Here is a 26,853-nt window from a genome sequence, read left to right as displayed (position 1 = left end):
TGCAGGTCTACAGCTGAATGACAGTAGAAACATACACAGCTGTGCAGTTAAAATAACCAGCAATATACACAAGTTGTTTCGTCCCTTCTTTGTGCCCTTGGGAATCAATTATCCTTAGATATGTTAGTGGCTTCTCACTGTGGTTTTCATTTGAATTCTTTTAATTTTAAAATATTGTCACTGTTAGATACAGAATGTGTTTAGGGTGTGCAATGCGGTGATTCAATATACACCGTGCAGTGATCACCACAATCATGCTAATTGAACGTCCGTCACCACCCATGTTGTACATGAGGTCCCAGAACTTGTTCACCTGGAGCTGAAAGTCAGTGCCCTTCGGCTAGCATCGCCCGCAGCGCTGGCAATCACCATTCTCTGCTCTGAGCGTAGACGTCTTCAGACGTCCCACGTCAGTGAGATCAGGCTGCATTAGTCTTCCTGTGCCTAGCCCGTGTCTCTTACCATCCCGTCTTCCAGGTCCTCCATGTGACTGTGACCCAGGGGATTTGTCTCAATAGCTCAATTACACGCCCTTGCGCACATGCGCCTGAACGTCTTTATCATCACCCAGCACAGACACGGACGCATCTCTACATGCCGGCCATCGTGGATGAGGCTGAAATGAACATGGAGTGCAGACATCTCTTTGAGATCCTGGCTTCCTTTCTCCTGGATGTCTATCCAGAACTGGCAGACAGTGCTGTTTTCTGTGCACAACTACATCCCCAGGAACAGTGCCACACTCTCCTTGCTCCCCCCTCACCAGCCCTTGTTGCCTCTTGTCTCCCCACAACAGCCACCCTCGCAGGCAGGGTATCAGGCCGTGGTGTTGATGGTTGGTGATGCTCTTCCACAGAGCTATGGGACACTGGCATGTCTGCTCCGGAAAAATGTCTATTCAGGGCATTCACCCTTTTTGTAACCAAGGAATTTTATCCTCAATGTTTTTGCTAATGAGTTGTGTAAACTCCTTATCTATGCTGGGTATTCACCTTTAGCATGTACACGGTTTACAACTCTTTTCTGCAGTTCTGTATGGCTGGCTGTCAACTTTGCTGGCTGGATCCTTTGCTCTGTCAAAGCCTGTTAGTGTGAGGTAGCCCTGATGGTTGGTTTTTCTTTTGTTACCTGTGCTTTTGGTGTTCTAAATCCCCTCTAAACAGATTCACTGACAAAAACAATCTCTAATTGAAAAGAATCCCACAAAAAGGGAATGCTTATAACACTTATACGATTTATATATGGATCTGTTTAATACCATCAAATAATAAGCAACCGATCACTTCAGACCTGTCTGCTGTGGCTTCCATTCATCCTTCCTAGAGTCCCGAGGGGAGGTCCTATGCCTCTTTGACAATCTTTTAACACAGTCATTGTCATTTCCCTGTATTCTCTATTATGTGAAGGCTCATTTACAGGGTGTTTTAGCATCTCTCTAGTTTTCTGGCACTTAACACTGGACAGTCCCTGCTATAAACACCCCGAGTGAGTGAATAATTTTCGTTTTTGGAAACAACACTGTGCGTGTGTACCGCTCTAGGCTTGCTGTACAGATGGGTAAAGAGGAGAAGCTGCTCTGGAGACGCAGTGGGCACTGGAAAAGCCAGGTGAACCCCGCAGGTCTACATTCAGCGCCCCAGGTAACAGGGCCTATTACAGCCCACTCTCCCTCCCAGAAAAGGACCTTCTTCACCTACTTCTCTCACATATCAATCACCTCTTTCTTTCTGATTTGTTGGGAAATTTAAAAAAAAAAAATTGAGAGGTTTTACATATCCCAAGATTTGAGTATAAAGTGATTAACAAAGCAGTAGTTGTATTAGTTGAAGTAGAAACTAGGAAAATAGATTATGAAATATTTAAATTGTGAAGGATGTCTAAAAGGAAGAAATAATGAGTCTAGTGAAATAGCTCAGTGACTCTTATGTCTCAAATCTCATCGCAGTATTGATAGTCGATTCCCTGAGAATTTCACTTGGAATGAGGCCTGGTCTAGGATTCCCACGACCTCATCTGAAGTCAGAATTTGCCTGTGGTCACCTGATCCTCCAAGGCTTCAAACCTAAGTCACAGCCTCACCTTTGCAAAACGCAGATACTGAACAAGCTTCGATGGAGCCCCCCAGTCTGTGATCGGACAATAATGTTTCACCTTTTTAACATCAACCATTTACTTATTCCGTTATACCACAGGTAATATGACTTGGGACCTATTGCTAACAACTGTAAAAAGACATCTACACTCTTAGTGCTTAGTATCTATGTTCATCAACCATGGGAAAATATTTGTGATAGATTACTTTTAAAATAAAATGTGATCATATTGATAGGGCAAGTGGAAAAAAAAGATTCGGAACATAGAAAGGACAAGAAGAAATGTGCAGTTAATAGCAATTTCACCATAAGGGAGCCATGACCAAGGCTTTGACATTCCCCCTTCCTGTTACTGAACTTGAGACTGGCTAGTCCTAGCCCCAGACCCTGCCCTCCCTTTTCCTAGAGTGCTGGCCTTAGGAACTCACCACTGTGAATTCTCTGCCTTTTCCAGATGTTTAACTCCACCTCCTGCCGGCTTTACAATGCAGGAAGGTCTTCCTCCAGGATTGGGAGCCATCTTTAAAATGTGAACTCAAAACAAAGGAGATGCACCCTCTCTCCAGACTCTGCAGAGGGAGGAGGGTGAATTTTTATTTTTAACTTTTTTATGGTCTTCGGGACTGATCCCAGGACTTTGCACACGCTGGGTAAACTCTCTACCACTGAGCTACGTCCCTAGACCTTTGAATTTCCACCCCCCTTAGATGCCCAGGCTGGCCTTTAACTTGAGATCCTCCTACCTCAGCCTCCCGATTCACTCCTGGGCCTGGCTGGAAGGCTGATTTTGATAAGGGTCAAGAGGAACCACCTGAGCCACAGCACAGACCAACCTCCTCCCCAGGTCCTACAGCGCTTGCCACCCGCTCAGCCAGCACCTGGCAGCTCCCAGGGTCCTTCAGCCCAGCTGGTTCCACTCACTCCCACAGCCATAGTCTAGAAAGCGTTTCCTCCCGGCCTCACTTCTCTGGTGCAATTTTTCTTTGAGGACAATGAGTGATTTTTTTTAAAACACTTCTGTATATTTTTCTGCACTTTGCTAATTTTCTCCAACAAGCAAGTCTTGCTTTGATTATAAAAAAGAAATGATCAGCAATAGAAATTTATCAACAAGAAGCAGAGGGAAAAAGGGACTAAAATAGTGTATTTTCTAAAAGAAGGCTTTTGGTGAGGCAGACTCCATAAACAGAAAGAGCACGAAATAGCTCTCTTCCATGGGCAGTTACAGCAATTCAGGAGAAAGCTCTACTCTTTACTCTGGCTGTGGAAAACGACAGAAGAGGATACTCCAGCAGATGACCAGCTTCTGAACACAACCGGATTTAGTCAAGATCTGCTTATTTCCATAAACATAAAAGGCAGAGCAAATGTGCCTCTAGGAACTAGGATTTTCTTCTGAAAATGAAAATGGGACTGTACTCAAAGAACCAGGTTGTCATACGTAATGCACAAGTTCATATATAAAGATGAAATAATAATAATAGCTACATGGCTAATAAGATCACTGTCCAAGATTGTGCTTTTAATGGTAGGTTATGATTTCTCGTGTTTTATTAGGAAGTAACATATCTGCAGAAAAGTTCACTAATTATAAGTATATACTTTGATGAATCATTATGAGTGGAACACATTATCTATGTGACCACTACTAAGATCAAGAAATAAAATGTGACTCTTCATGATTTCTAGTGCCTCCTTGCTCTGCAAAGACAATCTGACTTCTAACAGTACAGATTACTTTTACCTGGCTTTGAACTTCACAGATTGTACAACATACCATGTTATTCTTTTGTATTTGGCTATCTGGCTCGATGTTACATCGTGAGTCTCTTCCATGTTGTTTTATATTTCCATAGTTTATTTCATTTTAAGATTGAATTTCACCATCTCAGCCATGTATAAAGAAGTGAGGTCTGCTAATAACAGTGCAATAGCCACTTGTGAATGTCAGCAGTGCCAGGTCATCTCTTTTTCTTCCAATCAATAAACTGTCCCACTTACCAACAACAACAAAAAAAGGAAAGAAAAACTGAGAAAGGCAACAATTATTGCCCATTATAACTAAAGCAATTTAGAAGACTATAGAGATGAAAGAAAATCGGCTGCATTGAGCCATGCTAGGCCAACAATGACAGCAACAAAAATATCTAATAGAAACAAATGTGAGATAGGTGAGGCAATAATCTTGGTGCTAAAGTCATGAACGAGCAGATGGCTCTCAGTGCTAAGCTGGGCACACAGCTACCTGCAGGATTTCTAGGGGACTTTGGGGGGTTTTGCTAATATAACACTGAAAGCCAAAGATTCATGCTAAATCAGTTTGTGGAGAGATTTTAATTAATTGCTATATTTGGTCTACCCCCAAATTACTTATAAGAAAAAAATCATAATTTTAAGATCATGATGGTGAAAGATTAGCTTGTGTTTAAAGCACAAAATTTTCCACTTGCCACCTGGCTGGAGTGCAGTCAGCATGGATTTTAAAACATCTGACATGCATCTTAACAGATCTTGGCAAATATCTACAAAGGAATGCAAAAAGTGCTCAATTAAGGGAAGCATCCCTAGGATATGTTTACCTCCTTGTTTTATGTGTACATGAAGAGGGTCTCTGAAAGTTTCAAGTATAACATTCACTAGAAGTGACTCCTTGCATGTCCCATTTATCATTCTGTCTTCTGTCTTCTGTGACATTTCTCTTTGTCCACAGCTGGACTGTAGGATTCCTTTCTATATAAAAACTTTAGGGGAAAGGTGGATGGTTTTACTAAGACTTTGTGATTACATCCTGCAGAATTTTAGCAAAGTAGTCATAGTATCTGATTAGTAGACAAGCTGGGTGTCTTGTGGAATCTATTACCAAATGAAAGAATTTGACACAGATTAAGTGACATTGGATGCAAAAGCCCTTTGTGTCCTACAGAGCAACATTCAGATATGAATTGCTATTGCCAAAATAAGTGTACAGTAAGTATCTTCATTAAAGTGAAATGAAATCACGTAAGTAATTTACCTAAGAGTCCCCAGAACCTACCCAGGTAGCATGTATGCCGACAGTTGGAACACACTGAGGCTGAGGGGGCTGTGGGAAGACCGCGCTGGGTGATCAGGCACAACTCAGGGGATCAGGTCCTCTGGTTATGAGGGACTCAGCTGATGGTGCTGGATCAGAGGCTGGCTCGGGTCATGAAACTCCTTTTGGAGGCTTAATGCACCTTGCAGCGCCAGAGTGTAGGCAGGTGGTCGTGTGGCACTTGTCCATGGGACGCATTCTGAGAACCCGGTGACTGGGAGGCTTCATCTCCGTGAGCAGCACAGACGGTTCACACACAGTGACATCACTGTGATGTCACTCAGTGATAAGATCTCAGGGGACACTGTGTGTGGTGGTCCTCTGTGTAGCGCATGACTGTCAGCACCATTACCATGGCTCATCTGAAGGAGCGTCCTGAAGCTCTGGAGCAGGGAGCAAGGCACCCAGGGACACAGAGCTGCAGAGCCATCTTAGGGCTGCCTGGATCAGCCACTAAGCACAGCATCAAAAGCCAATGGACGTCTGTCCTTCTCACAGAACAAGCAGCCAGAGACAAACCACCCAGACAGGAGAGCTCCCAGGCTTCCATCTCCTCTATGCTTCCTACCGTGTCGTGCTAAGAGTTGCTCTCTTCCTGTAATGGAAGGCCACTTGGCATCTGTAGGCCACATATTATGTATAGGGTTGGAAGGGACGAGAAGGACACAAACAGCAGTGCTTACAGACAAACCTTCCCTGTTAATCAGGAGAACGACACTTCTTCCAAAAGCCTGACCTGGTTAGATTTGCCAGATTCACCAAATAGAGATTCGATCTTTGGCACCTACTTATCCTAAATGATTGGCTTTTATTGAGAATTCAAATCAAACTGGGCATCTGCATTTAAGTAGCAACTCTATGCTCAGTTGACCAATGCATGCATTTCGGTGAGCAGGGTAGTGACTATTGGGGTTTGAAAGTTTGCATGTCCCCAAATTTATATGTTGAAACATACTCCCTAAAGCAATAGTGCCCAGAGGTGGGACCTGTAGAGGTGACTGGGTCATGAGGGTGTAGCCCCCAGGAATGAGGAGTGAGGCCCTTATAAAGGTCTCCAGAGTGCTGCTATGTCCTTCCACCATGAGAGGACACCACAGGCAGTCCCTGTGGGTGGGGAACAGGCCTCACAGACGGTGAATCTGCCAGCACTTTGGTAGTGGATTTCTCAGACACTGGAACCAACAGAACCAAGAGCCCTTGAGCCTGGGCCCTCCAGCTTCATGCTCAGTGTTGAGCGTAAGCAGAGCAGCGGCCACTACATCACTGACCTCTGCTCTGCTGGGGAGCGGCCAGGCTGTCTTCCTGAGCCAGAGTTCCCACCTCAGGTTGCCGAGCGAGAGCCGAGTCCAGAGCCCCAACTCAAGACACAGCTGTCCCTTGTTAGCTGTGTTCGAAGCTGTTCCATTCCAGGATTCTGATTCTCCTTATACCAAATGTGAATAGGATGCTTCTACATCCTGAATCACGGAGTTTGATGGGAATGAGGAGCAGCCTCCCTTTGGCTATGAAAACCACGAGTTTTCACATGGCAACAGAGGCCTGAGAGAGGAGCCCTAGCACAGCCAGAGCTGGCCGTCTTTGACAGATGTAAGCTGAGCCTGCCTCAGGACTGTGGCTCCACGGATCCTCACAAATGCAGTCCAAGCCAGCGTGATGGACGCCTTCCCTTAGGTTAAGGAGGGCACAATGCAGTACAGCTCACACTGTCCACTCCCAGGTCCCACAGGTGGGCCTCACCACCAGCCACTCAGCCAAAATCACCTACAACCAACCCACCCAGCAGCCCCTTCTGATTTGTGGCCTTGATCCTGCTCGCTGGCCTCTTCCCAGCCCTGGTCTACCCTCACAGAGCAGGATCGTGTCTGCATCCACAGTGCTGGGCACTCAGGAGCCCTGGTGCAGCCCTACAGCCCCGTCCCCCCAGGCAAAGCTGTTCCTCGCTGATAGTGGACTTTCTCCTTGGAACACCATTTTCAGGTTACAACCTTCCATCAAATGGACGTTGGTCTCAGCTTAGGTGTCTTTGCTGATGGTCCACCAATGAAAGATGAATGAAGTGTGTCTTCCTCCCCCCTTTCCTTCCTTCCTGGTCATTCCTCAGTCACATACTGGTCTAAGTGCTTTATAGATACTAACTAACTAGTCATCACAAAAACCTGGTAAGATAGTTATCACTACTAACATAGTCAACACCCAAATGAGCTGCTGTACAATCCAGGTACTGACCACCAGCCTCAGCGCAGACTCTGAGGTCAGGGACCAAGGCCTCAACAGGACAGTCCCACTTCAGACTCCAGCCACAGGGTGGTAGGCAGGGTTCAGGCCCACACTTCTGACCAACCAGCTACAATTCCTGGGAGTCCCACAAGCCCCTCAGGTTTGAAGATTTGCTGGACTGGCTCCTAAACTCCTAAAGAGGCTTTGCTTTTTATTTCCACTTTTATCATAAAGCTACCAACCAAGCAAGCAGACACATAGGGACAGGACAGGGGTCCCACAGGCAGAGCTTGTGTGCCCTCTTCCTGGGCAACAGGGCATGTACTCTCTGGTCCACTAGAGTGCTCATCGGTCAGGAATTTCCAGTGAGCTCTGATGTCTGAGCTTCTGCTGGGCTTCAGGGCACAGGCAGGATGGGCCCAGTTACTGGTCAGGGGTTTCAGCCATCCAGTTCCTTCCCCTTCCTGCAGGCAGGCTGGCTCACGGGCCTGAGCTTTCAGACACATGGTAGCACTTCTGGCATGGCCAGCCGCCATCATGTGAATGTGGTGTGATCCGAAGGTACAGGACTAGGGAAGAAGACACTCCTGATCCTTGGGAAATCCCTTGGATTCAAAGCCTCCTTCCCAATAACCATGGACAAAGCCCAGTCAGTTTCCTAGCTGTACAATGCCCACATTTGTACTTGAGCAAAACCTCGTAACAAGGTTGAGTAAATGCTTCAAGGTCATGGAGCCAGGAAATGGCAGAGCCAGGATCTGAAAGAGGACTTGGAGATTCAAGAGTCTCTGTCCATGGTACCCACACCATGGAGAGCTCAGACTCTTGGGAGAGCAAGGTCAAGGAGTCTGACGGGGAACTCAAGGACAGGGAATAATGGTCCGTGTGTTTCCACTTCAACACGCTCTGGCTGACAGGTGAACGGGCAGCCATTGTACTGCACAGGACCGGGATGCCCATCACTGCCTGCCGTGGAGGGGAGACTTCTTTCTGACTAACCTGTCTTCTTCAGCCATCACACTGAAGGATCATCCCCGGCTAGCAGGAAGCCACAGGCCACTTGGATCACCATGTTCCACACTGAAAGCTGACAACAGCATCGAAGCTCAGGTCACCATTTCCTCTTTAAAGTCAAATCAGGAGCTCAGAATGGCAAATTAACATGGTCACCTCCCTTAAAGAGCTAAGACTGAGCCCATGCGAGTGACATGGGCCAAGTTACTGAAGCTCCAAGCTGCACACAGGTATACACGAAATAGACATGGTGATAAAAAGCACTTTAGGTGCCATTTTTAGTACTAAATTTCCCATGGAAAGCACTTCCGTAACTGCAAAGCTAGCAGCTGTGGACAGTGTGGTTGTTAGAAGTGAACGCCCAGTTTCTGAACAATCTACTCTGCTTAGGCATCATGCAGAATTTGCATGGATTCTCTCAGTTTCCATGAAACACTCCGGTGGCCACGCAAGTTGGCACCTATCAAAACCTCTCGACCATGAGAAATCCTGGAAGAGGAGTTCCCCCTTTGCACCCCAGAGGGCCCATCCTACAGCAGCTGCTTCATTAGCAACGATGATGGTAAAGGGACCCCGGGAGGTCTCCAGGGCCAGAACAGACAACACAGAGAGGCTCCCAGTCAGAGGTCAAGAAGGAACAGAGGGGAGGAAAGCACGGATTTCAGGAAGAGTCATGCAAGCTTAAAGAAGAGAAAGGATGCCTAATAGAGTCCAACTGTGTAGATACAGGATGTTTCAGATGGAAGGACCTTTGGTGTTAAATCTAACCCGCACATTTTCAGACATGAACTTGAAAGTCAGGCAACACAGAGTGACCTTAAGAATGTTAACTGGCTAGAAGAGATCTTTGAAAACATGAAATATGAGATAACCCAATAACAGGAATTTCCTATTCATTAAACATCTGAAGACGGGCAGCTGCTTCCAACAGTGGGACATGGTGGAACTAATACTTTTATCATGACCAAATCATGATTCACTGCACAAAGCCTTACAGAACAATAAAGAAGAGTCACAGTGAGAAAGGCATTTGACTTGTGTGCTGAGATTATAGGGTAAACCATTCTATTCTTCCTTAAAATTTAAGCAAAACATTCTGGGAAGTTGTAAAAGAAATACATCAAGTTTATAATGCTAAAGAAGGGAAGCTGGGTTTCAGTGGACAGAGGACAGGATGGGCAACCATGGTTCAGAGGAAGGAGCACATAAAAGAGTAGATGCGATTTAATACAGTGACAATGTGCCTCCAGTTTAGACAGAGCTTCACACTCAATGTGCACGTGACTCAAAGTGCAGATCCGCGCTCAGGGCTGGGTGCAGCCGAGCGTCAGCATTTCTTCCAAACTCCTACGTGAAGAAATGCTACTGACTCATGGGCCATATTTAAACAGCAAGAATTCAAACTTTCTCAAAAAAGCAAAGACCCATTAAGACATGGACAAACTTCCATCTCTAAGGCCATAGGAAATGGAAGTCAAAAACTCCCTCTTGCAGGAGGTCATGTGGAACGGTTTGTGAAAGTCTTTCTAATGTTATGCTTCTCCTATCAGTGAATATGCACAGTTCTTTCTTGGGCAAAATAATGAATTTAAGGAGCAACTGACCACAGAGGAAAACACTCATATTTCAATCTGTACTTGCTTTTCCACTTCTTCTTTGCATTTATATTTCTCCTGCACTTTCTTAAAGCCCAGGGGTTTCTGCAAGCCGCTGGAAGACCAGGATGCGTACTTAAAATTCAGATTGTCAGTGTACTCAAGGATGCACTTGGTTTAAACCAGTGGAACTGAAGTTGTCACCAAACAAAAGCCTTTGTTCAAGTCAATGCAGGCAAGAAAGTTTGCAGAAAACAGAAGCGACCTTGAAGCAGGCAGAGAGAGATACAGTCGGCTCCCTTCTCAGACCCAGGGTGAGCCTCAGACTGTGAATAACTGGGGTGGGGGAAACCCTGCCTTTAAATGACACGTGAGAGATTTTTCAGAGAAATATATTTATATTTCCTGTAATAATATTTCCTGGTTTCTTTCATAAAGGAAAATTCCCAACACATTTCAAAAATTTGTCCAAATCAAGCACCACTGTAAAATGAAATACACGAAATCAGTAAGCACTATAAATATATATACATATTATTATTATTATTGTCAACAATACACACATTTTTTCAGCTTCTGAGAAAGTTTTGTCTTTCATAAGCAACAGAGAGAGTCCTCAAACACTCACGTTTCTTCTCAGACAAAAACATAACCTGGAGAGAACATTATAGAAATTTTTGAATTTTTTGCACTAAAACAAGTCATGTTTTTGAAATGTGCTTTCTTCTGTTTTGTATTTATTTATAGTTCTCTAATGACAATGAAAGTAAAGAGGTAAAATGTCACAATTAAGAATTATAAAAAGAATTTCAAAAGTTCTTAGGCGTAACCTATAAACAAGACGATCAACTTGTAATTTTCTCACGGAGAAGTGCTGTTCAGCTCCTGGAAGCCAAGGAAGCAGAGAGAGGAGGGACCCAGGGACAAATAGTGTTAAGTGAAACGAAATTATCGTTGAGGTTTTTTTGGTTTAATTTTTGATTCTAATTCTAGAGAAAGATAACAGTAGATTACAAAGAAAAACAGGCAACATTTCAATATGTAATGTATTTCAAAATTTCCAAGCTTTGATCAGGGATGCAATGAGAAAAAAAAAAGTACTTAGGCCATTTACTTAATTGTGTGGAACAAATAAGTCATTGATTGATCAGTCTATTTATAAACTAATTAATCTGTTGTTCAGTCAATAATTTTTTAAAAAGTGAAAAGCATTGGGAAGACTGGTTGTTTGGGTCTGTTTTACTTTTTAAATGAAACAGAAACCAAAAACAATACTACAGACACAATGATTAATATTTATCTACAACAACCTTGTTTTCATTTTAACATCTCCTAACTTGGGAGCCTACCACGCAATGTCATCCTTAGAGTGGGACCACGTTGGGTGTGAATTTTCATATTTACATTTGGAGAATAAAATCCTTCCATAGCAAATATTTGAATTATTCCTCTTTCTCAGTGATATCGGTGACACAAGAATGTAAGAAGTGTGGTGTGTTTGTTTTCACTGCTGTGACTAGAACAACTTAGAGGAGGGATAGTTTATTTCAGGCTCACAGCTTCAGAGGTTCAGCCATGGTTGGCCAGCTGCCCTGTTCTGGGCCTGCCTAAGGCAGTTTTGCTACCAGGGATTGAACCCAGGGGCACTCAACCACTGAGCCACGTCCCCAGCCCGATTTTGTATTTTATTTAATAACTTACTGAGTTACTTAGTGACTCACAGTTGCTGAGGTTGGCTTTGAACTCACGATTCTTCTGTCTCAGCCTCCCAAGCCACTGGGACTACAGGCGTGCTCCAGCATGCCCAGCCTGAGTCTGAGTTTTAAGGTTGTCTTTTCTCCTCTCACACATGTGTGACACCATCCCCTGACTCCCCCCCCACCCCAAAACACAGGAGAGTGACCCTGCGGGCAGCAGTCAGAGCCTGAGGTCCACAGCTGGGAGACAGACACTTGTGCATCATTTCCTAGCTCCGGGGCCTGGGGAGATGAGAGAATCTCGACAGGGCTTTGAAGACAGCAGTTTACGGAAGATCTCTGCTCTCACAGTGGGGGCATGAAAACCAAGCTCCTTTACAACAGGATTAAAATATTAAACCCAAGGCAAACATACTGTAGCATCAACTAGGGGATGCTGCACTCTGGCCTGTCCTTACCCAGAGCAGTTTTACATTAAAAGTGCTTTGCACGCCTGGGAGGCAGGCACTGAAGTGAGAGTCTCCCCAGGGTTCACCTGGGCATCATGATGGCCTTGTGACACTCTCCACAAATGCTCTCTTCCTTTCCAGGAAGGGAGACTGAGTCATGTCAATCCTGTGCCTCCCTCCACCCCTGGGGAGCTGAAGAAGAATGTGGGAAGAGTGTGCCTGTGGTCCCTCTGCTGTTCACAGAGAGTGCTCAGTGCACAAGCTGCCCCTCCTCCCTGCTGGAGGTTTGTCGGGGAACCTCCCTCGGGAGCCCTGATCTGGCTCACAGGCTGAGTGGGTGAACCCCCTGAGTGATGGTGCAAGCATGGTGCACGTTTAGCCCTTCTCCAGTGTGCCCACTTGATGATCAGGTGGGTTCTGCCCGTCTTCATTGTCTGTTTCTCAGATGGCTGAAAACCCAGAAGGCATATTTATTTGTCGTCCTCAAATTAGACATAATCTTCACTGCCAGACAGGAATCAGGTTCAGAGAAAAGAGTAGTCCCTCAAGGCCCTGCTGCTGAAATGTAGCACATTTCATTTCAACTGGAAATGTTTTTTCTTTCTTCGTGTACTGATTTCCTCTGTTTTTGAGATACAATTCACAGAGCATAAAATCCACGTCTTCAAAATGTATAGTCAGTGTACACTTTTTACACTCTTACAGTTTTACAAATTGGTGTTACCACTGCAACTATCTACTTCTAGAACATTCCACCATCCCCCAAAGAAATCTCTCATCCCTTAGCAGTCACTCCTTATTTGCCCTAGCAACTGCTAATCCACTTTCTGTCCCTAGGGATTTGTATATTGTGGGCATGTCCTATGTGTGAGTGTGTGTGTATAAAATATAAAGTCACGTGCTAACACCTGTATGGACATATCCACACAATATGCACACATCCATGCTAGTGAAGGGCAGCTCTGGAAGAGAAACTTTGATCATTGTCTCATGAGTTAAACAAACACTTCTCCCTCAACCAACTGAACGTTAATTGGAATGTGTTATCATGGGCTATCTGTGTCTCCTTTTCAGACCTTGAACACAATAGCAATTTCCATTCTGGCATTTTGCATTTTCAAGCAACCAAGCATCTTGGGAGATACTTTAGACAAGAACAATCAGTTTCATGTCAAGAAAGGACATCTGTGTGTTTTCATTTCCTCTTTGGGAAAGTCAGCCGTCAGCGCAGCCTGGGACCCTCAGGGTGAGTTTAGCTAGAGTCTAGTAGAGTGTTTAAAACCCGGTGCGTCTCCTGACTCCTGAAGTGGAGCCAATAACTAAAACGGTGATGTTTAGAAAAAGCCAGCAGGTTCTCAAATTGTGCTCAGCTGCCACTACTGACCACTACTTTTTGGTAACTATGTGATCAACATCTCAATATTTCTGACTTTTAGTGGAGAGACAGACTTGCGGCCGGCAGTGAAGCGGCGGCTCCCTAGAGAGTGGCGGTGAGAGTCCGCACTTCCCAGGGAGCAGCGGACACTTACAGCTTGCTGGACAGTGCGGGGAGGGCGGGCACGATCTCCTCGTAGGGCTCCTCTTGTGCTAAGGCGGGGACAGAGAAGGGCTCTTTCATTTTCTCTTCCCAGGCAGTTTCGGCTTTCAGCAGCATCTCCTCGATCAACTCAGAGGCGGCGATGTCTGTGAGACACAGTGAGACCGTCAGACACAGCCGGGTGGTGGCACAGAGCCCTCCCCGCTTTCCGTCCTCAGACGAGGCTTGAATGCTGAGCTTGTAGAATAGAGCAAGTGTTTACAGTGGGGACATTTTCAAAAACTATCTTACATGGGTGACCTATTTAACCACAAATGAACCACCATAAAGACAACTTGCACTGGTTGGTGACTATAAAACAGAAAGTCAGGGCCGAGCTAGGTTTGGAAGAACTGCCATTTCATCCTAGTAAGCCTCTTCTTGCATGTTGGGGAGTGTGGACCAACACGGTGAAACACTTCAGCAAGCCTGGGTTTTGATTAAAAAAACACCTCCTAGACGCAACTCAATTGGACTAATGGGGAGATGTTCAAATAACTCAGCCGTGTTATCTGACAGTGGCTCTGGCCTCGCCATGATCTTTCTTGTTCCATTGGAAACATAATCAATACATTTCTTTCCAGATCACACCCAGCTGTGATATCTGAATATTTAGATACACAGCAATTTAATTTATACTTAGCAACCACTGACACCGACACTTGGTAGATCCTGGGGAGAAGTTCACGTTAACACCAATGAAGAGCTAGAGGTGCCAGACACGCTTTTTCAGCCCCTGTGATTCTCTAAACTATAAATGTGAGCTCCGTGGCTTGGTGGACTGGTCAAGGTAACTCAGGCGCCATAAGAAGAGACAGATGTCAGAATCTGACCATTACTTGCCTCAGATTAAACAGCACACATGGGAAGAGCCGGAGGAGCTCAGCTTCCTCACGTCGGGAGACCAGGTTCCCATCCCACCCTGGAGCTCTGTTGATGCTCGCTCTCCCCTGACATTCTGTCTGTGTCACCCCAAGTTCCAGAAGTGCAAAGTGATGAGAATATAATGCAGTCCGGCTGAGGACTCATCTGCTCAGCCATCACGTGATCCAGTTTCTGTCCTCCACGCTCCTCTGTGACCTGCCCAAGGGTCACGTCTTCCCCTGTCTGGGAAAAGCCCTGAGCAGGAACGAGACAAGGTGCTCTCCTCACAGAGCTAGAGGTACAGAGGCTGTGCCCACTCCCAGGAAATGCACCTTTTTAAAGATGGGGGACAGGCTACGACTTTCTTTACCTTTCCAGTATTCGTTATTAGGCACCCTTTTCTAGTTAATGTCAGGATTAAGGTGGACTTTCTTTAATGTTGGCTTGATTGTAAACTTTGAGACTACTACTCCATTTATAATTCTATTGTTAGATCTTCTATTTATCTTAGCAGAAAAGACAAAGTAATAAACATCAAACAATGAAGCTTAATTCCATTAAATAAGAAATGAAGCAAATCCCTCATCCTGGCTTAAATTGCAGGTTTATCACAGTTAACATGCTCCTATAAGTTATCAAATATAAAATCTCTAGTGTAAAGGAGTTTAAAGGAGGTCTAGCAACAGGGAAAATACCGATGTACTCGTTCAGATCAACTGCTACCTTTAACAGTTTTGTATTATTATGTTACTTATGCAGGACTTTTCCCTTTGTGTTTGGAATTCCTCTATTTTTAATATTATGGAACTAATAATGAGTAGTTACTTTGTTAAATTCCAAAATCTACAAAACTAATGTGGCATCCATTAATTAAGTATATGAACATATAAAAAGAGTAGTGATAAAAAGAATTATAAAAACCTTCAAAACAATATTTATTAAAAATAAATAAGGGGCTGGGACTGTAGCCCAGTGGTAAAGCGCTTGCCTTGCATTCATGAGGCACTGAATTCGATCCTCAGCACCACATAAAAATAAATAAAGATTCTGTGTGTTCATCTACAATGAAAAATATATATTTTAAAAAATAATAAGTCAATATTTTGAACTTTTAAATTAGCATGAGAGTGTTAGTCTCCATTTCTTGTGGCATAAATATATGTGCAGGAAAAAATACTATTATTGTTTTAAAATACCATAACAAATATGCACATATTTGGTTGGTATGATGGGAAAGTAATAAAATACTGGTAAAATATATTTTAAAGTAAATGGCAACAAGTGAATCACCACCTGAAGTTCAATGCACTAGTAATGAGATGCAAGAAAGGAACCGGGACCAGGCACATGCTCCTGGACATCCTCCTGACATCACCTCGGGATGCACAGGAGGTTGTGGCCTGAGCGTGGACTGCAGAGGTCGCACCGAGCTGCAGCTGCAGCCAGCTCTCCTTCCCTAGCTGTGCAAAGGAGCTGAGCAATGTCAGGGTTAAAGGAAGACAGGAGACTCCCAGGGGTCCAGCCCCACTCAGCACCTACCTGAGGGCTTCTCTTCGTTACAGTTCACAAGGTTTGGGTTCGCCTGATGTAGCAAAAGAAGTTTCACCAGGTTTGTCTGAAACGTAAAGATGATTGAAATAGGAAACACATTGCCAGACACTGGGGAGTCATTAGTAAAGGCCACTTCCTTTTCAGACAATGCCATATACTTGCACCATTTCAGCAATTTATGTATTCAGAAGAAAAAAAAAACATTTATTGCATGAGGGTTTCATTGTTTAGGACTTGAAGAGGATACCTTAAACTGTTCAAGTTTCTCTTAGAGAATTTTATGCAAGACATTATATGTCACATGATGCTTTGTTTTTGTTTTATCCATTCAGCAAAGTCCAACTTATTGGTATTGTCCGTTCATAACAACACCGAGGACATTATAAATCTAAAGTCACGTTCTACAATTAGGAAAACTCAATCTCATGTTATAAGACTGAAGAGCTCAACGAGAGATTTGTATATCTATTGAAAAATGCATATCACACAAAGTGCATATGTATTATTTATATAACATTGAAAGATCAGTAATTAAATAGCTTTCAGTGTCCCCAACTTTTAGAATTGTCATTGGTAGTGTCTTTGTGTATTTCTCCCCATTACTGCTCCCTTCCTGTTTCATGGTGTTGATCACTAGGATGAACTTTGGGTTACTAGTATTTTTCTTCATTTGGTTAGCAAACATATCTAGAAGGATCCCTAACCAACATATTGCTTAATCTTTTATGACCATAATAGAAATGCAACCCTGGGCTACATATTTTTCTATGTCTTGCTTTCAAGGCGTACCAATGCATTTTTTTAGAATCATGGGAGTTGTTGAGTTAAACTGTTTTATTCTGTTTCCCAACTATGTAGAATTGCATTGTAGAAATATATCACAATTTATTCACCTTCCTTTTAGTGGACATTCAAGCTACTTGTAATTGTTTATTTAGTTTTGCAAAAATGACGTTCTTATAAATATTCCTGCTTATCTCTCCTGGTGCACACAGGCAGGTGGTGTGTACTTAAGAATAAAAGTGCCAGAATACAGGGAGACAGGGCCAACGTCATGGGATGGCTCCAGTTCTTTTCAAAAGTGATTATTCAACTTAACACTCCCACTCCAAACAAGAGCCCCTGTGGCTCCACCTGCCTGCAATGACTTTACTGTCAGACATTTCAAAGTTTCTAGATTCTGCCATCGGAGAATGGATCACTGGCTAAAGGGGGTGCTGCTTTGGAGATGGTAGCTATGGGATCTGTCTTTCTTTTTGGTCTAGAATCAAATCCTTGTGGTGTGATTTCTGGGGATTTGACATTTTTGTTTGAAGCTTTCAAATTTGTCGTCACAACACTGTTGGTGATTGTTGCTGTTTGAATGCTGCGTCCCTTCTAAAACTCATGCTATATTTTAATCCCCCTTGCAGAGGCATTAAAAGATGAGGCCATGAGGGGTGATTAGGCTGGAGGATTCTGCCTTCATAAATGAATTCATGACCTTAGGAAAGGTCTGGAGGCTGCCATCCAGATCCTTTTTATCCCTCTTACCTCTTCATCTCCTCCATGTGAGGACACAGCATTTGGCCTACAGCATTTGAGGCATCATCTTGGAAGAGGAACCCCAGGCCCTCACCAGACTCCAAACCTGACAGCACCTCGATCATCCTGGTTGTCTTGTCTTAAGAACAGTCAGAAAGACATTTCTGTACTCTATAACTACCCGGTGTCTGGAACTTCTCTACTGCAGCAGAGATGCTCTAAGACAGCTGTGTCTTGCTCTGCCTCTCCCCTCCTGTATTTTCAAGAGCTGTGCTCTTTACCTGGTTATTGTCTCCTCTGCATGCACAGCATCAGCCAGTTTTTGTGGTCTTTTGTTTCTGTCTCCCTCTCTGGACAAATATTTCTAGAATCTGGTTCATCTAAATCCTTGCAAGAGTCAAGGTTCAGTATTATTGATCCTTTCTATTACACCCTACCTGTATATTATATTTCTACATTTCTTGCTCTTTTAAAATCCTTATTTCTAATTCTCTTATTTTATTAGATTTCTGTAAATTTTATAAGTTGAACATTTCACTCATTATTAATTTTTAAATTCAATTTAAAATGCAAGCATTTATTATGTTTTACAATGTGAAAGGCTGTGAATTTCCATTAAACCCTTTTTCCCCCTCTATTCCATATAGAATATAGACAAGGTATTGCTTTCATCACGATACTGTTCCAAGTGTCTTTAAATTGCTGTTATGATTTCTCTTTGGGTTTATAGAGCACAGAGGGGTCTGGGATGCCTCCTCGTACTTCTGTGATACAAAGTCATCACCATCATTCTCACTTGCTAAATGTTGGCAGGCGGCCACTTTTCCTAGACAAGGGCACCAAAATAATAGAATCAAACCACAAAACTAGGAGACCTCAACTCAGCTGTTGGGCTAGAAATTGAAATTTCTTAGCTACATTTTTTTGATACCTCTTTTTAAAAATCTAAATTCAACAAAATGCACAGATAAGTATGCACTTCTACATTTGAGCAAACCTGTAACCAGCACCACAATTAAGACCTGGAACATCTTACTTAAAGGTTCTTCTTACAAAAAGTTTCGAAAAGAGTCTGAATTTTATTATTTAAGTTCTTGGATTAATTTTTCAATTTCTATAGGAAGGACAGATAGGATATGTCTGGGATTGCTTCAAACAGATGTGTAACTAGCCAGGGGTACACCTGTAATCAATCCCAGCTACTGAGAAGGCTGAACAGGAGCATCACAAGTTTGAGGCCAGCCTGGGCAATTTTGTGAGTCTCTCTCCAAAAAAAAGAATGAAAAAAAAAAATGGAAGGAGGAGGAGGAGGAGGAGGAGGAGGAGGAGGAGGAGGAGGAGGAGGAAGGGAGAGGGAGGCAGGCAGGCAAAAGAACAGAACAAGGGCTATAACTCAATGGCAGAAACTTCCCTAGAATGTGGAAGGCTCTGGATTCAATCCCCCCACCCCCTACCCCCTGCACACACAGATACAGTTAGTTTTATATTATAATCTTAACAAATGACCACACAGTTGTGCTTAAACAATACCGATGTACCCCTTACATTTCCGTAGGTGAGGTCTGACACAGACTGCTGGGCTGACATCAGGGTGCTGGTGGTGCAGTGTTCCCCTTGGGGTTAGGGCTGGACCTGCTCTGGATGTGAGGCTCACAGAGTTGGCCCCAGCTCCCTGCCTCCAGGACCTTTCCACCAACCTCAGAACAGGGATGGTACTTCTCTTGGCCATTTCCACAGTTTCGGTCTCCTCTGACTCAGCCAGGATCAGGTCCTTACTTTCAAGGACCCATGTACTGTGCTTACACTGGGCCCCCCTGGATAATCCAAGAAAGTCTTAGCTCCACACCCTTAATCTCTGCAAAGCTCCCCCTTGTGAGGCAACCCAAGGACAGGGTCCAGGGCTAGACCAAAGACGTCTCTGGGGACCACCCTTCTGCCTCCCCAGTACTTAGGACATCCAGCGTTTCACCATGAGCATGCCGACCTCTGTGTTCTGTAGGTCCCCAACTACCACTGCAATGCTCTGTAGTGTTTCAGGGCAGAAGTCTTACACACTATTTGTTATGTGTGTACACATGTATTTGTGTGTGTAAGTGAGTATGTATATGTTTTTGCCATATACTTTATGTTTGTAATGATACTGTGAGAAACCTTAGTAAATTCACCTAGTGGTTGTAATTTTTAAAAATGATTTGGAGCTGGGCATGGTGATGCATACCTGTAATTCCAGCAGCTATGGAGGATGAGGCAGGAGGATCTCAAGTTCAAAGCCAGCTGAAGCAAAAGTGAGGCCCTAAACAACTCAGTGAGACGCTGTCTCTAAGGAAAATACAAAATAGGGCTGGGGGTGTGGCTCAGTGGTCGAGTGCCCCTGAGTTCAATCTCTAGTATCTCCCGTCCCAAAAAAATTGATTTGGAGGTTCTATTGGAGTATTAATTATTTTTTCTCATTTCTTAATTGTGTTTTCCATTTGTATTTCTTGTCTTATCATCTTGATTCAGATATGAATGTCTTCTTCAGGTTCCTTGTTTTATCTTCTGTAATATTTTCAGTGGCATCCTTTACCCACTCTGAGCTTCCTGCCCATGAATCCCCAAAATGTCAATGACCGCTCCTTTTAGAATTCTCACTACACAACGGATTAGGTCTTCAGTGGTGTGGCCTTTGCTAAAATCCCCACACGCCCATTCAAAATTAGTGTTTTGTTTTGCAGAACACAAACTATTTCAGGAATACTAGGTCTTTTTACTGCAGAGTGCTTATATCTAGAAGTTTATTTTGATTTCCAAATATACAGCTTACTAAAGAAAGAGAAGTTTTCTTCCAAGTTGAAAAATAAGGTGTGTGTGTGTGTGTGTGTGTGTGTGTGTGTATATATATATATATATATATATATATATATATATCACATTTCCCAAGAGGGTAAAATAAAGATATTTGTTTATATTAAAGATCTAAGAGATTTTCTCATTTTTATTTTATTTATGTGGTGCCAAGGATCGAACCCAGGGCCTCGCATGTGCTAGGTGAGAGCTCTACCACTGAGCCACAACCCCAGCCCTGGTTTTCTCATTTTTGAACCATGGGGAAGAAGGAAAGGAAGTTAGGAAGTAATGAATGGGGGCGGGGGAAGAGATGGGAGGTCAAAAATTAAATATGACTCCATTTTTCATAAATTAGAAAAAAAGAGCAGTAACCCAAAAGATTTTATACCTTTGTAAAAATGTCAGAGTCTAATAATCATGTTGCTCTTTACAGAACTCCACAAGAAAACCTGTCAATCTCCCAACAATCTACCTTTCTCCCTCTATCTGCAGAAATCATTTCAGTCACAAAAGCAAAATGTTTTCTATGTGAAAATCCCCAACAATAAAAGTGATTCCATTGTGTTTCAGCCCTGTAAAAGTGAACGTTTATGCGTGGAATGAGGAATCCTCTCTGCTCAGGCTCCGTCCTGATCACAGTCGGCACGGAGAGGCCAGTGCCGACTGACCCCTTTACTGTGGAATGTCTGCTTTGACCTCACGAGACTCCTAGGTGGACTTTCTCAGTGCACCAGGTAGACTGTGCAGCCCAACGCCGATCCATCTCCACTCTGGGAAGAGCCGAGAGCCAGCAAAGCCTCCAGCAGAGAGGAGACTGATACAGCACACGTGTGTGCAAAAGGAAACCCTAATTGTGTGAGATTTGAATTCACACGAGTTGCTGGATCCTGACTTTACTCATTCTTGTGACATCTGCATTTCAGTCCAGTTAAAATGGGCAACATTAACTCTTTGCTGATCACTTTCAGGGGCTCTTTAAAAAGTTGGGAAGTAGCAATGCATGCTCGCAGCTACCATTCAGTCCCAGTTCTGGCCCTAGAAGAGACTGATTACCTCATTAAGGCAGAAAATACAATGTTAAAATCCTCAGAAATTCAGAATTTGTAACCCACTTGAGTTAGTATACCCACACTCTGGCTCATGGCTAAGGTTCTACGTGTAACAAGGGAATGTCTCCTCTGCAACCATGATAGATCCAAGGTGTAAAACTATAATAAATTATTGATATTTATTTATAGTTCAACTGTGATTTCTCATTAAGCGCATAGTTCTGTCTTCATCTTACAGAACAGAGGCTCTCTACTCACTTGGGCAGTTTCCATATTGTCCTTGCATTTCTTTCCTACAGCGCTCCACACAGCAAACCCATTCCCTGTGTCTGTCCCCTCCTTAGACTCCTCTAAGGGGATCTTTATTCCATGAAGGGCCAGGGCAGGTGCTGTCTTTCAACTGAGACACACCCACAGGAGGATCACATTCCCACAGGGGAGTTTGGAAGTCAGTTTGTCCCTGTGGAGATTTCCCTATCTGGTCCAGATGCGAGGAGTGGCCCAGCCTGGGGACATCCTTTCCAGGAGCAGCCAGTGGAAGCCCAAGGGCATTAGGTTAAAAAAGAGACCAAAATGACACCTCAAAGGATCTAAAGACTAACCTGTTATGGGAACCGCAGCCTGCCTGACCCCCCCCCCCAAAAAAAAAAGGCCAGGATTTGCATGCTAGGCCTCAACATGGTGACTACCTGCTGAAATAGATTTACATAGAAACGAGACTCTCAAACCCTGAAATATGCAAGATACAATTGAAATCATCTGTCATAACAAGATCAGGAGATACAGTGTAAACCAGAAAACATGATTAACTGACAGAGGAATGATTTTGAATAACCATTGTAACAATGCTTCAATCAGCAACTACAAATTCTCTTGAAACCAATAAAAGAATACAATCTCTCAGAAACAAAACAGTTTATAAGAAAGACTCAAATGGAAGCCATAGAACCAGAAAACACAATAAAAAACAATAAATAAGATTCACCAACTCATAATTTGATCAGAAATAAGATAAAATAAGACTCAAATGTTGGATTCTGATAAAAAAAAATCACTAGACTATTTGAACAAAAATAACAATACATTTATCCAAGTTGTCTCTTTTAAAAGCTTTATTGAATCTAGTCCTATTAACTGAGAGCTCATTATCCTATGAAAATAGTTAGAAGGAATCTACTTACTACTATTTAAAGTGTTACTTTCCAATCAACAGTCCAAAAGTCCAGTGGGAAAAAATGAGAATTCAGGTAAAATGGAAGCCTAGTTCCTTCAAGTTAGGGTAGCATTCTGCTGCAATTTAATAAGCTTCCACATGCTTCCAGATGTAGCTTCTTCAAGAAGCAATCCCTGAATATTACAGGACATTTTGATAATTTACTGATGACCATTTCCTTAGCAAAGCCCTCCACGTTGTGTTCCAGTTGACCAGACTTGCCTGCATGCTGAATTCTCTATTTTTCAGTAGCATAAGTTTTCTAACCCTGAGTGTCCCCAATTGCTGCCATGCTAGAAATGGAGTACTGGTGTTGATGGTGTCCTCAGCACTGAGCTGCAACCTCCTGTGGCCAGGAGGCCTGGGGTACTGGAACCTGAGGTCAAAGCCTCACCTGCCTGCAGCCACAGCCTCATATACAGTCCACTCATTCTCACACACAGTTACCTAATGGAAGCACTGTTTAACAGTCTGTTAATTTTGTATACCGAATAAATGAACCCTTTTCTACAGGAAACGTTGTCAAAGCAATGTTCTCTTTACTGGAACATTCTCCAAACAATATGTTATTTTTCTATAATACAGGATACGCAAATGTGTTCAAGTGTTTCAACAATTGCTTTACTCAAATTTCATGATAGATATTTTGCATTCTGGTTAATATCCAAGAGATTCAATTCACTATAAATTAACTGAATGTGATTTTACCTGAAACTGTTTTGAAATGAACAAGTTTAGCTTAACAGTAAATAGTACTAAAACAGCTATTTTTCATACCATTGCTACTAAGACTTTCTTTAACAAAATATTATTCATATTTTAGAACTAGGTTTTTTTATATCAGTGAATTATTGTGAGCACTCTATCACATTTACTTATGTAAACCACTAAAGGGTTAGATTTTGATTTTTTGTCATGGTATACCAATGCCTAGAGAGAAACTAACTTGTAAATAGTTACTCCAGATATATTATCTGCAGCCCAAAATCAACCTGGAGAGAAAAATTTGCTATCCAACTTCTTTCATTAAAATGAAATATAATTTATAGATAAAAATATTATATAAATTTAATTTTGTTTTAGGTCTACGAAGCAGAGAAAACAAAATTATTATAGATTTGAGGAATTAGGTTATAAGCCTTATGTTAAGAAAACAGCATTAACTATAAAAGATGTTTATAGGATTTGATTATTTCTCCAGTGATTCTGACCACAAAAGAGCTGTCATAAACCTATATTCTGGCATGCACTCACGAAGTTAAATATTTTTCTTTAACTATAAAACATTTGGTTTAGTAAGATAATATCATCAAAAGCCAAATTACATAATAATTAGTACATGATTCGAAACAAAAATCAAATATAAAATTCTATACGGATTATAAAAATGATCTTTGGAAACAATTTTAAAAGGGCTTTACCTGGCCGTACTTGGCTGCCAGATGGAGGGGCGTCCAGTACTGGTCATCCACAATATTGAGGTCTCCACCATGCTCCAGGATAAGTGACACCACCTCCTTGTAGCCACTTGCACACGCCATGTGTAACTGTGAGGAGGAGATGTCCTGTCATTCTACTTTTTAAAAAGAACAGTGACATCAATGTGATTTATTGAGTTGTATAAAAAGAGCTATTTCATAAAATACTGGATCTGAGACAAAGAGCATGTAAGCAAAAGCCCTGTGATTTTATTCATTACGTGTACGTGGATAGCTTTGGAGGAAACATTCTGGCTTATTAAGAACTCTTATTTATTTTCCTTTGACTCTCATAGTGTGCACATTTTGTCATTCCTATCCTCCCTGAGTTCCTCTTCACTGTGACCTGAATGTTTTAACACACAAGAGGTGATAACAGAATAGTTCACTACTGCCTGACCTCAGGCCAAATCTTCCCCGACTTTAACTCTGCAGGCTGTCCTTGGTGCTGCAGGAGGGTTTCAAAGCCAGCACAAAAACTGTGATCCCTGAGATGCTCATGTACTGGTCAAGGCCCGGGGACCTGGGGAGGATCAGCTGACAGTTAACACTTAACATTTCTCCTGGTTTAGTTCTCCACGGAATCTGAAGTTTAGAAATGAGGCCTCAGGATCTACAAAAATGAGATCAGAGTTTAAAGCATTTGCTTCTATTTTTTAAGTGAGGAGTTTTGTCTCTAAGGCCTCGCCCAAAGTAAATGAGGTTACTCAGGAAGTGTGTGGTGTGATTTGTTGTATAGACACAGGAAGGAAGAAACTGTCAGGAAAGGACCAAGAGAAAACACAACTTAAACCCTGTAAAACCCTGGCAAGGAGCACTCTTCTGTTTTAATCATAAAAACAACATATAGTAAAGTGAAAACACACACCCATGTACACACACACACACACACACAAAGATGCAATTTACAGAAACACCTGTTTTCTACTTTGGACTAACACTCTTCAGTCTGTAGCATACACTCACGTGTTTCATTCTTGTTCTATCTATCAACTTCATTAGAACAAGAATAATTCATCTAATTTATAGCACAAACATTAAGACACCATGTTTCACATTGCTCATCCCACGGTTTGTTACACACAGAATTCACCTCTTTCATATTCTAGCAAACAGTGTCAAGAACGATGCATCCATGGGTACTGTAGAATTTAGTCTACTTTCTCCTAGAGATCAAGTCTTTCACCCACTTCTAAATTTATTCTGCATTATTTGAATAATCAGCAAATGATTGTCTAGTTATTTACACTATCTGCAATAGCATCTGGATTTCAGAAGATTTTCATTAGGAGTATAAAATTGACTCTAACACCAGAGTCAGGAATGGACACTTTAGTTGGTCTGCAACTGCTACTCAAGACCTCTTGAAGTCACGTGCACAAAGCCAGCCCCTGCAGGGGAGAGGTGCTTTCCACAGAGCAAAACCTGGTGTCCACCGTTTGGAACCTCGTCAACGTTTGCCATTGTGTCTTTGGTAGGGGATAAACTAGCACTAGTGAAATGAACAGGCAGAGGGAAACGTGAGGGCTGGTATTTGTACCCCCTGGATTATTATTTCCCAAGAAAAAGAGGTCTGACCAGTCAAAGTCTGTGACAGAGAGAGGAAGGGGTGCCACCATACATAGGCGCTAGTTAAGACACACAGATGTTTTCAAGAGATTAACCTACTCAGATTAAGCACTTCATTTTCATGTGCTCTGGAACATGGAAGGCATTTTAACAACTGTATCCTTTTCTGAGGCTTTTGTTTACTTTTAAGAACATTATTAATATAAACTAAAAGGTCTCTTCATAAGGAGCTGCTTTACATGTGGTCATCTTGCTGTGCATCTAAGAAGCGAGGGAAGCTCTTTACATCTGACTGAAGCCTCTCCCCACTGAGCCTTGTGCTGGTAGTTTTTGTCTTTTGCACATGACAATTTACCAGCTGGGAAATTAGGCCTCATTTCGAAACACAGCTGACATTCCAACTCAGAGCGCGGAAATCGACCCGCGAACAAAGGCACTTTCTCGTCCTTCTCTCCAACAATACACAGAAAAGCATACACACGGCGCACCTTCCAGAAGGAGACCTCCAGCAAGGACGTCGTCACCATAAGAGACACACCTCAGGGAACTGCCCCTCCCTGTAGGCTGTGGTCCCCTAGGGAGCCCCGGCTTTTGTTCACTGCTTCTTTCTTGTCAAAGCTCAGAGCTGACCACCACAGGATGCTGTTATTACAAAGCAATTATGTGCAACTTTTATGCTGTCTGATAAATGGTCACAAGCAATGTCAAAATTGAAGATGGTTGAAAATAATAGCAATTTACTGCTCTGTATCGATTCCTTCAATAGCTTCTCTACTGAAGGATACGTGAGCCACAGCTGGAGCATGCATGTTATTTGTCTTTGGCAGCGGTTTTTAAACAAATATAAAGCTGCAATCCTTGCTAGTGTACAAAAAGAGAGGCTCTCTATTTCTGCTACATGTCAGACAGGACTTTATCACAGGCAAGGAATGGACTATTAATTTAATAGCTCACTTTAATCTGCTTCTGACCACCAGTCCACGGATACTGCCCTCGGAGAGCAAGACCACCAGTCCTCTGAGTAACCATCCTCTCTGCAGGCTCTCAACAGTCCTGAAGGCAAAC

At 42.8% G+C, this 26,853-nt stretch overlaps 1 protein-coding gene across 1 annotated transcript in view; it reads right to left on the bottom strand.

The window, feature by feature from the left end:
- Myo16 (myosin XVI) overlaps positions 1-26,853 on the bottom strand; it is a 403,324-nt gene that overhangs the window by 261,355 nt on the left and 115,116 nt on the right. Inside the window, exons 6-8 of the mRNA XM_027938777.3 lie at positions 24,163-24,288; positions 16,118-16,193; positions 13,668-13,821 (exon numbers count right to left, since the gene is read on the bottom strand). Of these exons, the coding sequence (XP_027794578.3) occupies positions 13,668-13,821; positions 16,118-16,193; positions 24,163-24,288 (356 nt within the window). The remainder of the gene's footprint in view (positions 1-13,667; positions 13,822-16,117; positions 16,194-24,162; positions 24,289-26,853) is intronic.

Source organism: Marmota flaviventris, chromosome 4 (genome assembly GCF_047511675.1).
Source record: "Marmota flaviventris isolate mMarFla1 chromosome 4, mMarFla1.hap1, whole genome shotgun sequence".
In the NCBI taxonomy this organism is placed as follows: domain Eukaryota; kingdom Metazoa; phylum Chordata; class Mammalia; order Rodentia; family Sciuridae; genus Marmota; species Marmota flaviventris.
Note: the sequence above shows the minus strand (reverse complement) of the source record. Positions and strands in the feature narration are given on the sequence as shown.